General features: G+C 47.0%; 1 protein-coding gene across 1 annotated transcript; it reads left to right on the top strand.

The window, feature by feature from the left end:
- Positions 1-7,292: 7,292 nt before the first annotated feature.
- LOC131502820 (rhox homeobox family member 1-like) lies at positions 7,293-11,847 on the top strand. The gene is made up of 4 exons (XM_058713860.1): positions 7,293-7,637; positions 7,797-8,115; positions 8,739-8,784; positions 10,312-11,847. The coding sequence occupies exons 1-4, from the start codon at positions 7,559-7,561 to the stop codon at positions 10,315-10,317; spliced, it is 450 nt and encodes a 149-aa protein (XP_058569843.1). The 5' UTR covers positions 7,293-7,558; the 3' UTR covers positions 10,318-11,847.
- The last annotated feature ends 1,177 nt before the right edge of the window (positions 11,848-13,024 follow it).

The following is a 13,024-nucleotide window of genomic DNA, read 5'->3' as shown; positions in this document are numbered from 1 at the left end:
TTCTTTTTTAAAAACTTACTTCAAAGAGTGCTCAAGCAGGAGAGAGGGGCAGAGGGAGAGAGAGAATCCTAAACAGGCTCCACGTTCAGCATGGAGCCCTATGCAGGACTCGATCCCACAACCCCAGGATCACGAGCTGAGCCTAAATCAAGAGTCTGATGACACTCAGCTGACTGAGCCACCCAGATGCCCCTGTGAGTTCTTTCAACATGAAATACAAAGTTAGATTGAGAAGGAAATGTTTTCCAATGCAAGGCTTCAACTCCTTATACTAATATTCCTTAGGTATTCAGTTACTTAAATAACATTATTCATCTGCATTATTAATTCATTAACCCACCAGGAGAAAAAGAATATTTAAAGTCCAGAAGAACCTACATACTTAAGCTCCTAACTTCAAGGACGCCTCAGTGGCTCAGTTGGCTAAGCATCCGACTCTTGATCTCAGCTCAGGTCATGATCTCAGGGTCATGATCTCACGGTTGTGAGATCAAGCCCTGTGTCAGGGTCCACACTTGGTGTGGAGCCTGCTTCAGATTCTCTCTCCCCCTCTTCCTCTGCCCCTCTCCCACTCATGCTCTCTCTCTCTCTCAAAAACAAGTAAAATCAAATCAAATAAGCTCCTAACTTCAACTACTTATTCTAGATATCTCTACCTACCCCTAAGTAACTAGACACGTAGTGCCAATATCCATAGTACAAAATCATCATTCCAACCAGAATTAAGACGAATGTCATTTCATTGTTATAAAATACAGATAAAGAGAAATTACCATCTTAACCATTTTTAAGTGTACAGTTCAGTGACATTAAGCACATTCACATTTTTGTGCAACCATCAACACCACCCATCTTCAGAACTTTTCACCTTCCCAAACTGAAATTCCATACCCTTTAAACAATAACTTCCCAGTACAGCTTCTCCCAGCCCCTGGAAACACTAACTAACTAACTAACTGGCTAACTTCCTTCCTTCCCTCCTTCCTTCCTTCCTTCCTTCCTTCCTTCCTTCCTTCCTTCTTTCCTTCCTCACTCCCTCTCTTTCTTTCTTTAAGTTTATTTATACTTTTTCGTAATCTCTGCATCCAATGTGGGGCTCAAATTCACGACCCCGAGATCAAGACTCATAGGCTCTTCGGACTGAGACAGCCAGGCACTCCAAAATTGGATTCCCTCTCTCTCTCTCTTTTTAATTTTATTTTTTAAGTTTTTGTTATTTTTAAAAGATTTTTATTTTTTCTTAAGTTTCTTCTGGGATATCTCTTTCTTTTATTTATTTTTAACTTTATTTATCTTGAGAGAGGGAGCGAGAGAAAGAGAGAGAGCGTGCAGGAGAGGCAGAGGAAGAGGAAGAGAGAGAGAGAGAATCCCAAGCAGGCTCTGCACCGTCAGCGCAGAGCCCGATGTGGGGCTCGAACTCATAAACTGTGAGATCATGACCTGAGCCAAAATTAAGAATCGAACGCTTAACCGATCGAGCCACCCAAGCACCCCTTGGGACATCTTTTTAAAGATTTTATTTTTTAAGTAGTCTCTACACCCAACCTGGGGCTTGAGCCCACAACCCCAAGATCCAGAGTTGCATGCCCCCCCTGGCTGAGCCAGCCAGGCGCCCCTACCATTCTACTTTCTATTTCTAGAAATTTAACTACTCCAGGTATCACCGATAAACGGAATCATACAATATTTGTCTTTCTGAAGCTTAATGCCTTCAAGGTTCATCCCCATATGCTACATGTGTCAGAACTTCACTCCTTTTTAAGGCTGAATCAAATTTTATTGTATGTGTATACCACACTGTCTTTACCCATTCACCCATCAACGGATACTTGGGTGGTTTCCATCTTTTGGCTCTTGGGAATAATGCTGTTCCGAACTTGTGTATGCAAATATCTGTTCGTGTCCTTGCTCTCCGTTCTTTGGGGTGTGTGCCCGGAAGTGGAATTGCTGGATCACGTGGTAATTCTGACAACATTTCTGAGGAGCCACTCTACCATTTTCCACAGTGACGACACCATTTACATCCCCACCAGTGATGCACAGGGTTCCAATTCCTCCACACTGCTGTTAACAGCCAACCTGCTGGGTGCGAAATTATAGCTCATTCCTTCTGTTAAGACTAACGGGTAAGAAAAATGTGCTTTTAGACTTCTGGCTTCAAATATTTATTCTGCTTTTATACGATTAACTCTATGTTTTCATGTTTAACTTTTTCACGTTTATTTATTTATTTTGAGAGAAAGAGAGAGGGCGAGCAAGAGCAGGGAAGGGGTAGAGAGAAGAGAGAGAATCCTAAGCAGGCTCCGTGCTATCAGCGCATTGCCCGACACGGGGCTTGACCCCACGAACCGGGAGATCGTGACCTGAGCCGAAATCAAGAGTGGGACGCTTAACGGCCTGAGCCCCCCAGGCGCCCCCTCTCGTTATTTTTTTCAAGTAAACTCTACCCCCAACAAGGGGCTCGAAGTCACAACCCTGAGATCAAGAGTCGCATGTTCTACTGGCTGAGCCAGCCGGGCACCCCAATACTAACTCATTATGATCACAAGAAACAAAAGCTACATCCGAGAATCATGTTGTTCTCAACGGCCTTGTCTCAAGGATGTACTCTGGCCATTGCGAGTCACTTTCAATGAACTCATTACCTACGTACCACTAAATGACCATCCTATTCCCTAATTTTTCCACAAGTAATTTGAATTTAGGTTTGGGAAAAAAATATATATTTTCCAGGTTCCGGATGTCTGCAAGTTTTTCTGCGTATCTCTACTTATTTGTAGGTATCTAGTGCCCAAGGACACTTAGTTAACTCTAGTATTACCTGTTTGTTTCAACAAGAAATAAGAAGGCACAGTTGAGAAAAATACGGTTTTCAGCTTTCTGGATTCAACTAATTACTTACTACGGTCATCTTGAGTTTACTCATTCTTTAGGAATCCTAAATTCTAGAATATCCACCCCCTATGCCATCGAGAAATAGGATTTCAGAGTTCAGAAGTATGAGTTTTGGCTTCCTGGCTTACGCTAGTCAATATACTAAGTTCTAAGTTCTCTCTAGATTATCTAGTGTTTGCTTGTTTGTTTGTTTTTTAGGTATCATCACTCATCTCCAGTTTTCAGGCAAAATTCCAACAAGAAATAAAAACCCGGTATTGTAAGACTGGTTTTTAGCTTGCAGGTTTCCAATACTTGTTCTGGTTACCTCATGTTTCTTCCAGTGAACCAATGAAACAGGTTTTCACTAGAGATATATGCTACTAACTCATTATTAGAAGGAGAGGCGCCTGGGTGGCTCAGTCAGTTAGGCATTCGGCTCAGACGGTGATCTCGTGGATCGTGGTGTTCAAGCCCCACGTAGGGCTCTGTGCTGGTAGCACAGAGCCTGCTTGCGATTCTCTCTGCCTCTCCCTGGCTCTCTCTCTTTCTCTTTCAAAATAAATAAACTTCTTAAAAAAAAGAGCAGAAATAAGTTGGAGCAGTGAAGAATGATGCTTTTTTTTATTAAGTAAACTCGGCGTCCTATGTGAGGCTCGAACTCACAACCCTGAGATCAAGAGTCGCATGCTCGACCAACTGAGCCAGGCAGGTGCCCCAAAGAATGATTTTTTTTAAGATTTTATTATTTTTTTAAAGATTTTTATTTATTTATTTATTTAAAAAAATTTTTTAACGTTTATTTATTTTTGAGACAGAGAGAGACAGAGTATGAACAGGGGAGGGGCAGAGAGAGAGGGAGACACAGAATCTGAAATGGGCTCCAGGCTCTGAGCTGTCAGCACAGAGCCCGGACGCGGGGCTCGAACCCACCGATTGTGAGATCATGACCTGCGCTGAAGAGATCATGATGCCTAACTGACTGAGCCACCCAGGCGCCCCCTCAATCTTCCTGAATATTCAACCACTTTTCTTCGGCATCTTGATTTCAACTTGGTATTCTAGATATCACCACTTGTCCCTGGGTTACTGATGACTGAGTTACCACCAGATTTCTATGGTACTAATTTATTAGTTAATAAAGAAAGTGTTGAGCTGAAAGATGCTCTTACGTCTGGTTATCTCTCCTTAACTAACTACAAAAGTATAATAATAGCATATAGCATAATAGCAAAAGTTACTGAGCACATCCTCTGTGCGAGGGATGGTTCTCGGAGGATAGGTTCAAATCATTTAAACAGTTCACTGGTACATTTCCCAAGTGAGTGACTTTAAGCAGGTTATTTAATATCTCTGTGACCCAATGACATCACCTATAAAATGAAGATAATAGCAGCTCTAAGTCCACAGGGTTGTTAAGAGAATTAAATCTGTTAATATAAATAAATCACTTAGACCATCATCTGGAACACAGTAAGAACCAGCTTATGTGTGAGCTACTCTTATTATCTCAGTTAATACTCAGAACAACCCCATGAGGTAGGTACTATTATTACTCAATTTTACCGATGAGGAAACGGAGGCACAGGGAGAAAAAGCAACTCACCAGCTTAGCCAGCTAGCACAAGAAAAGGAAAGCCGGAATACAGATTCCAGCAGTCTGACTCCAAGGCTCTCTGCCCTCATGAATTTGGTACAGCAAACCCGCGATTCTCTTCTATGCCTGTTTTTACGTAGACGAGGCTCAATTAGGTATGTAAGGCTTTCAAGAAGCGAATTAACTAAAAGTTTTAAGTAAATACTAACCTGCCTGATGCTTAGAGAGGCGACACTCACCCAAGGAGCACATAAATGGCTGGAGTTTAGAAAGTGCTGGAATAGGGGCACCTGGGTGGCTCAGCCGGTTGAGCGTCCGACTTCGGCTCAGGTCATGATCTCGTGGTTTGTGAGTTCGAGCCCTGCGTCGGGCTCTGCGCTGACAGCTCAGAGCCCAGAGCCCGATTCAGATTCTGTGTCTCCCTCTCTAACTGGCCCTCCCTCGCTCGTGCTCTGTCTCTCTCTCTCTCTCCCCAAAATAAATAAACATTAAAAAAGAAAGCGCTGGAATAAATTGTGGAAATCTCAAATATGAGAGACCACACCACGCAAACTGTAGTGGGGGTTCTAGCCAGGCTAACGCACACCATGATCCTAACCACTGTAGGTCTCTCATGTTATAACTGATCCCGAGCCCAAACCGATCGTAGAGTATCTAGCCGAGAGACGGGGAGGCCTGCGGAAGCCAGCATGAGCGGCCTGAGGAGGCTTGAGTAGTTAGGGAGAGGCTGTGGAAATGAAATGGGTTGACAGCTTTTTCAAAGTGAATTCCACCACCATCCTGTAACTGTTTTTCTACTCACCCTTCGGGAACAAGAGGCATTGAGAGACTATGTTTACTTGGCGCGCACAGTAGGTGATAATTGTTATGAATTGGAATAATGTGAGGTGGACAGGGGCCCCCATAATTTTAGGGGCCTATGAAAATGGTTTCATTTCTTTTATTAAATGGGTCTGACGACAGTGGTGGTTGTGAAAGTAAAAGCAGGATAAATCATGTACATTGTCGAGCATGGGACCCGTTATTAGAGGCTATTCTCAGTACTCAGGATACTAACACATTCCCACCTGCAAAACATTTCTTTTTTGAGGGGCTATCTAAATTAAATTTATTAATACGAGACCTTGATGGTGCTTAATTCCAGGGACCAGAGCTCAGATTACTGGTGCTTGATGAAAAGTAAAGAGAAATCTTAAGGACATAATTAAAATCATGACTTTTGGGGCGCCTGGGTGGCTCAGTCAGTTAAGCATCTGACTTCAGCTCAGGTCATGATCTCCTGATTCATGGGTTTGAGCCCCACATCTCTGTGTTGACAGCTCAGAGCCTGGAGCCTGGAACCTGCTTTGGATTCTGGGTCTTCCTCTTTCTCTGCCCCTCCCCCGCTCGCGTTCTGTCTGTCTCTCAAAAATAAATAAACGTCAAAAAAATAAAGAAAAACTTGACTTTCACCATCCTCGAAATTCTATGAATTCTTCACCCATCCGTGAGACATGGGTAAAATTGAAAACCATCAAAATATTTGGACTTCTTAAAAACTGGATTGTATGAATGGTGTTTATGAGAAGGTGTTTGTGAAAAATCGATGACCCTGGATCTTATCCGAGAGGACAGCACTGAATAGTTCATATGTTCTTTGAGGGACTAAGATGCTGACGTCTTTCTGATACCGGATCATTACGTGATTGCTGATTCGGCATCAGGGTGTAAGTTAGCTTTCATTCGCACCAGGTCCAGCGAGTTATTGGGCACTGGGTGTATATACATACATATTTTTTTACTATAGCCAGAGGAAATGGCAGGGGCGCGCAGACTGTCATTAAGCGGTATTCGACACTATGCAAAACATTTTTGGAAGGGAGAAACAGAGCCCTCAATCTGCCTTCTTTTTTATTAGACGTTTATCAGCGCAGAGCAAGAACTCAGGAAGGTGGTTCTAGACAAAGGGAGATGGAGAAAGACGAAGTGGACCAAGAGGAACAGGAGAAGGAGGAGAGTAAAAACCTGGAAACTAACCCAAGTCCCCAGCACCCGCCCAGCGCAGAAACACGTGCGCTTTTGCAGAGGACCTACAGCTAGAGAGGGGACAGCGGAGCTTGACATGCAGAGGTTGGCAAGCCCCACAGTCCAAGGCCAAAGGAAGGGCCGCGGGCAGTGCAAGCATTCTTGGATGCACAAAACTGGGGGCAGGGTTCTACACTTGTACTACCAACCTGAATTCCTTACTACCAATCTAGAATATTCGTTGCTTTCGCAAGAGACGGGTTGGGTTTTTTACAGCGTGGATCTGAGCACCCACGGTGCTCTGCAAACCTAGCCTCAAGCTCCCGCTCCTGATCGCCCAGGGAAGCTTGGTGGGCTCCGCTTTCAGCGCGTTATTGCAAAACCCCAGAGCAAGCAGCCCACCCCCAGCTAATCGTTTCGTCTGAATCGCCAGCCCGGCTCGTGGACTCTGGGTGCGAAGGGAGCCGAACCAGAGAGTCCCGTCCATTAACTACCGACTTCTCCGCGGGGAGAGACGCTCTCAGAGCCCACGCGGCGAGGGCGACCACCGTCGCTTCCGTGCTGGGGCTGCCAGGGGCCCCGCGCTTTCTCCAGCCCTCCCTCTGAGTCCCTCGCCCTGGAGGAACTTAGGGCGACAGCCCTGCACCGACCTCGGTGCAGCGACAGCCCGGCGGTGAGACGTTCTCGCCACACTTCTCTCAGGGCTCTGGGGGCTGGTGGGAGGTTTCGTGCCCCGCCCCCGGCTGGCTGGCACCGCCCAGCAAGGCCCCTGCCCCAGGGTAATGCCCCGGGTAAGCGGCGAGTTAGAGCCCTCGGGCACGCCCCCTCCCGCAGCACGCTTCCGGCAAGCGCTCCGCCTACCTCGTGGCCACGCCCCAGCCTCGTGTGCTCCCCGGCAGGTCCCGCCCACCACGCACGCAGGTGCCGGGGTAGTGGGCGTTCTAAGCGAGCGACCGTTGATCCAGGGGTAGGCGCGCGGTAACCCGGACCCCGTGCCAGAAAGACGACCCGACCCGGGGGGTTGCCGCGGGCCGCAGCGCGGGGTCTATAAAGGCGCACGGCTGCGTCGACAGCGCTCGGGACATGGAACCTCCGGCCGGGAGCCCCCTAGAAGACACCGCTTCCCAAAGCCTGGGAGACGATGAGTTCCGAGAATGGCAGGGTCGGGGCCTGAACCGGGACATCCGTTTGGCGAACCGTGGGAAACGCCCTTTCCCTGGGAGAGGCGAGGGGACGGGACGCGCGGCCAGCGTCGCTGCTCTCGGGTCGCTGCCCCACGCACCCTGGGCTCCAACGTAGTGATCTCTCTTTTCTTTTCCAGACGCTAAGCCTACCGTGATCTCAGTAACTGGAGGAGACGTCGGGAAGGATCTACTGTCCGAACCTGAGCGGGGAGCAGCAGCAGAAGGGGAAGAAAGCCACGGCGGCGCGGGAGCTCCCGGCCCCGTAGACGAGATCCAGAAGGGCGGCGGCGGCGGTGGAGAGGAGCCCCCGCAGCAGCAGCAGGCGGCCCACGCGGCCACCGAGGATCCGCAGCCCCAGGACAGGCAGCCACGCCTCCGCCACCTGTTCACGCGGTTGGAACTGAAGGAGCTGGAGAGCGTTTTCCAACGCACCCAGTACCCCGACGTGTTCGCGCGGCGAGTGGCTCGCTCTGGAGGCGCCCAGTTCTCTAGGACGCTAGGGGCTCGGCGGCGTGGGACGCCTTTGGCTCTCTCCCGGGTCTCTCTCCCTCCCTTCCAGAGCCAAAGCTACCTATGGGCTGGAAGCCACCGAAATCTGCCAGCCCTTGAGCTCCGTCCAAGGTGGGAGTGATGCCTACAGGGCTGGGCATCGAGGTAAATATTTTCCTGCAGTATATAAATGAATCGTCAAGAAACTTGGGCCGCGCTCCTGTTTTCCTAAATCTCATTCTCTTGGCTCAGGATTGAGATCAGGATGAGGAGTCAGGCACCCTCATGCAAGTGCAGGGTTGGATCTGGTCTTTATTTAAAATGCTGATAATTTGGTCGTCCCGGAATTTTTTGTGCATCCGTTTGATTCAAGTTACATTGATTTGGAACTCTGAGTTTTTCAACGTACCCTGAAATTTTGCCCACAAAGGAAAGTTGTCCCTGAAGCAAGCCCGGACTTGGGTATTACAGAAATGTGTGCTGGGGAATTGGGGAAAATAGAAATCTAAAAACAAGCATGAACTGTACATTGTATATCTCATTTCATCCACAACTCCAGATACTAAATATTGGCGATTTTCTTCCCTCAGAAAGGAGATTACCATATGTATGGATGTGACTCAAACCGAGGCACAGGTCAGTAAACTTGAAAAAAGCAATGTGGCTGGGCAGCCGTTTTAAAATCTGCTTTGGGTCTTGGACACTTTTGTTCTAGACATTCTCAAGTTGTTGCTTCGGTTACCTTTTCCATGTTTGGGAAATAAGTTTTGAACTTTAGGTCTTTGGTGAATGGAAGTTGGGATAAGTACACCCCGGTTTATGGAAATTGCCCATTACCAGAAGGATCTTGATTTCTTAAAGGAAAACAGTAAAAGAGAACCAAACTGCTTCTTCGAATTCCCTGTACAAAATCAAGGGTAGATAAAGTTTCACTCCTTTTTTGTAAAAGTTTATTTATTTTGAGAGGTGGGGGGGGTGGGGTGGGAAGAGAGAATCCCAAGCAGGCTCCACACCATCAGCACAGAGCCCGACATCATGACCTGAGCTGAAATTGGACACTTAACCAACTGAGCCAACCAGGTGCCCCAAGCTCAACTCCTTCTAACACGTCTTTTAGGGAGCATTTCTGTGTGGAGTCATGTTGGGCTCAGTTAAATCTGGGAACTATGCACATTAACACACAAAGGACCTAGGTTATGAGAGGGTTCGACTGTATTGTTACTTTAAATATTTAAAACCAGGCATAAGTTCTCAGCTAAATCCACACACACACAAAAGTACATTCAGGCCTTGGGGTGAGGGAATTATTCACATACAGAGAACACACGATATGAGTAACTAATGTCTGTTTAGTTACACCAAGATGAATGCAGGGAGACGGCTTTAAAGTCCAAGTGCCTGGTTCTCCTGCTGTTTCAGTCTGTAGTAAAGCATTGTAGAAAGTGGCGGCCCTACTTTTAATGTTCTGAAACTCTCATGTGTCAGCCTGAAAACATTATAGTGGAGGGTTGGAGGAAACTGGAGATTTGTTTAGAAATTGAAGCAAACAGGGGCACCTGGGTGGCTCAGTCAGTTAAGCATCCGACTTCGGCTCAGGTCATGATCTCATGGCTCATGGGTCCGAGCCCCTTGTTGGGCCCTATGCTGACCACTCAGAGCTTGGAGCCTGCTTTGGATTCTGTGTCTCCCTCACTCTCTGCCCCTCCCTGCTCATGCTCTGTCTCTGTCTCTCTCAAAAATAAATAAACATTTTGAAAAATTTGAAGCAAACAATTTTTTTTGGTGCCAAAACCTGGGAAATAACCATTTTTTTTTTTTAATTTGAGAGAGGAAGAGTGCACGTCGGGGAGAGGAGCAGAGGGGGAGAGAGAGAGACATCAAAAGCCACCAGGGTGCCCTAAGAACAATTTTTTTCTTTCTTTTTTAACGTTATTTATTTTTGAGAGAGAGAGAGACAGAATGCGAGAGAGGGAGGGCAGAGAGAGAGGGAGACACAGAATCGGAAGGAGGCTTCAGGCTCTGAGCTGTCAGCACAGAGCCCCATGTGGGACTCGAACTCACGAGCCATGAGATTATGACCTGACCCGATGTCAGACTGACTGAGCCACCCAGGCACCCCAACCCTAAGAACAATTTTTTAAAATATTTATTTATTTTTGACAGCAATAGAACACAGGCGAGGGAGGTACAGAGAGAGGGAGACAGAGGATCCGAAGCAGGCTCTTCACTGACAGCAGAGAACCCGACGCGGGGCTCAAACTCACAAACCATGAGATCTGAACTGAACTGACGTCGGACGCTTAACCGATTGAACCACCCAGGCGCCCCAAGAACAATTTTTAATACAGTTTCACTGAGCTAAGAAGGGTGAAAAGCTTAGAGAAGAATTGCACACAAACATATACCTTGAAGATACGGCACAGATTGAGCTCTATGAGTGAATATTCTCGAGGACTTTCTAACATCTAAGGATTTTTTTTTTTTTTTTTTTTGGTGGTGCTATTTTGAAGAGATGGGTTTTATGGAATTTGGTGCTGGGTGGGGGGAGGGTTTCAGTTTATGCCAGATTCTTACCTGTGTTAATTTGAAATATTCTTTCATTTGTTCGGGCAGTGATGTCTAATTCGTGTGTCAAAAGATGACCATTTGAGATGGTACCAGGTCATGTTGTATTAAGAGATTATTTGTGAAAAACAAAATCCGGGATGAGTTTGTTATTTTTGTTCCATGGTATGTATGTGAGTGCAGTCATGCAGATGGGGTGTAGATCTGGTGGTATGGAGTTTTAGTGAATTTGGACCCAGTTTGTCTAAATGTTCCTTAATTCTATAGACGAAAATATCATGGCAGTATTCAGGGTGTCAGCAGCTCTCACATCCCAGTAGGAAGCCACAGTCCCCCTGGGCCCTCCAAACCAGGCCTTCCTCGTCAGATCATCCTTTTAACTCTCAAGAGGTTTCAGAGGATGAATAACCCATTAGGTATCTTTGAGGGAAACCTGTTTAAAAGTCCAACCTGCTGGGGCCCCTGTTGAGAGAGAGGAACATTCAGGAACGCACCTCTGCATGCCCACTGCCACCCTCACCAGATGATTTTGAAAACAATATTTTTATTTTTATTATTTTGAGAGAGAGTGAGTGCGCGTGAGCGAGGGAAGGGCAGAGAGAGAGGGAGACAGGGAGAGAGAGGGAGGGAGAGAGAATCCCAAGCAGGCTCCGAGCCCGGCGCAGAGCCAGACATGGGGCTCGATCTCACTTCCATGAGATCACGACCTGAGCCCAAACTGAGAGTCGGGTGCTTAACCGACTGAGCCACCCAGGTGCCCCAAAACAAAATTTTTAGTCAAACACGTGGCTTTGCCATGCTGAGACTGAAAGCCAGACGGCACTCAGCCCAAATCCTGCAGTTAACATTCATATCTAGTCTGACACACTAACAACATTTCTTTTTTTCATGCTCAGACTGCCTGCGAGAATAACAAGTCCCTTTTCTGTTCTCTGTAGATGTTAGTTTGGGCTGAAAAGTTATAAACGCAATCTCGGGGAGGGGAGTATACAGTAGTTTCAGCATTTTACAGGAATTAAAAATTCTGGATCTTTCTAAAGTTTCTAAAGCTTTTTCACATCAATGTGAATTTTCCTAGGTAAGTGTGAAAAGTAAGTTTTTAAACAAAGAGTCACTGCAGTTACATACAAAGTAGGGGAAATGGAGTTTGTTCTGAGTCGTTTTAGTCTTTTTTAAGTTTATGTATTTAATTAGAGCACGAGCAGGGCAGGGGGCAGAGAGAGAGGGAGAGATCTGTCAGCACAGAGCCCAACGTAGGGCTTGAACTCAACGAACTGTGAGATCATGACCTGGGCTGAAATCAAGAGTCAGATGCTTAGCCAACTGAGCCACCCAGGCACCCCGTTCTGAGTTGTTTTAAAAAGGACAGGAAAAAATGTTTTGGGGTGCCTGGGTGGCTCAGTTGGTTAAGCGTCTGACTCGATCTCAGATCAGGTCTTGATCTCAGGGTCATGAGTTTAAGCCCCGCATGGGGCCTGCTTTAAATAAGTAAATAAGTAAATAATAAAAAACAGAAATACATTTGCCAGAATTGAGGTGATGGGGTGTCGTGCTTATCATTGGGCGTCCTCGGAGCACACGCGTGGATGTGCTGACCTGCCTTGCAGTCGTTTGGTGCTGATACGATACCTCTGGGAAACGTTGGCGTCCCGGAGGTGGAATAAGAGAGCTAAAATAGAATCCTCCACTGCATTTCCTGCTAGGTTAGCTAAACTTGGCCTCATTTGACCTGCTGTAGCCCACATGTGGCCTGGGCTTCTCAACGCCTGGAGCGGACGCCTCGGGAGTCAGTTGCTATGGTAACATAGCCCTCATCCTAGGAATGCTGCGTGCCATTACCTTCATCGGGGTTCAGTGAGACTTCTGCTCACCCCCATCAAGCCCAGGCGGTAAGGTGTCCCAGCGAGAGCCGGTCCTTGCCTCGGCCAGATCATCTCAGGAACCATATTCTCATTTTCCTTTGTGGAACTCTCACATGAGGTTTTCTTAATTCGGCAAGTGAGACAAACGCTCATTGGCCCTGCGGTAAAAGACGGGCATCCACGGAGAACCAGTCCCATTGTGCCACGTGGCTCTTCCAAGCCAAGTACCTTTCTCTTCTGTACCCGGCTTAGGAGAAGAAACCTCAGTAGTCTCTGCACCGCAAGGGGCTTTCAAGGTCATCCAGTCCACTCCCTTCATTTCACAGATTTGGGACACAGGCCCAGAACAGTGGAGCAGGCAGCTCAAGAAAGCGCGCAGAGTTCCTCGGCGCCTGGGTGGCCATGCCCTCCCCCGAGACTTAGATCATCCAGCTCTGGGCAGCACACGC

The sequence above is a fragment of the Neofelis nebulosa genome, chromosome X, assembly GCF_028018385.1.
Source record: "Neofelis nebulosa isolate mNeoNeb1 chromosome X, mNeoNeb1.pri, whole genome shotgun sequence".
NCBI lineage: Eukaryota > Metazoa > Chordata > Mammalia > Carnivora > Felidae > Neofelis > Neofelis nebulosa.
The sequence above is the reverse complement of the archived record's forward strand: the minus strand, read 5'-3'. Positions and strand labels throughout refer to the sequence as shown.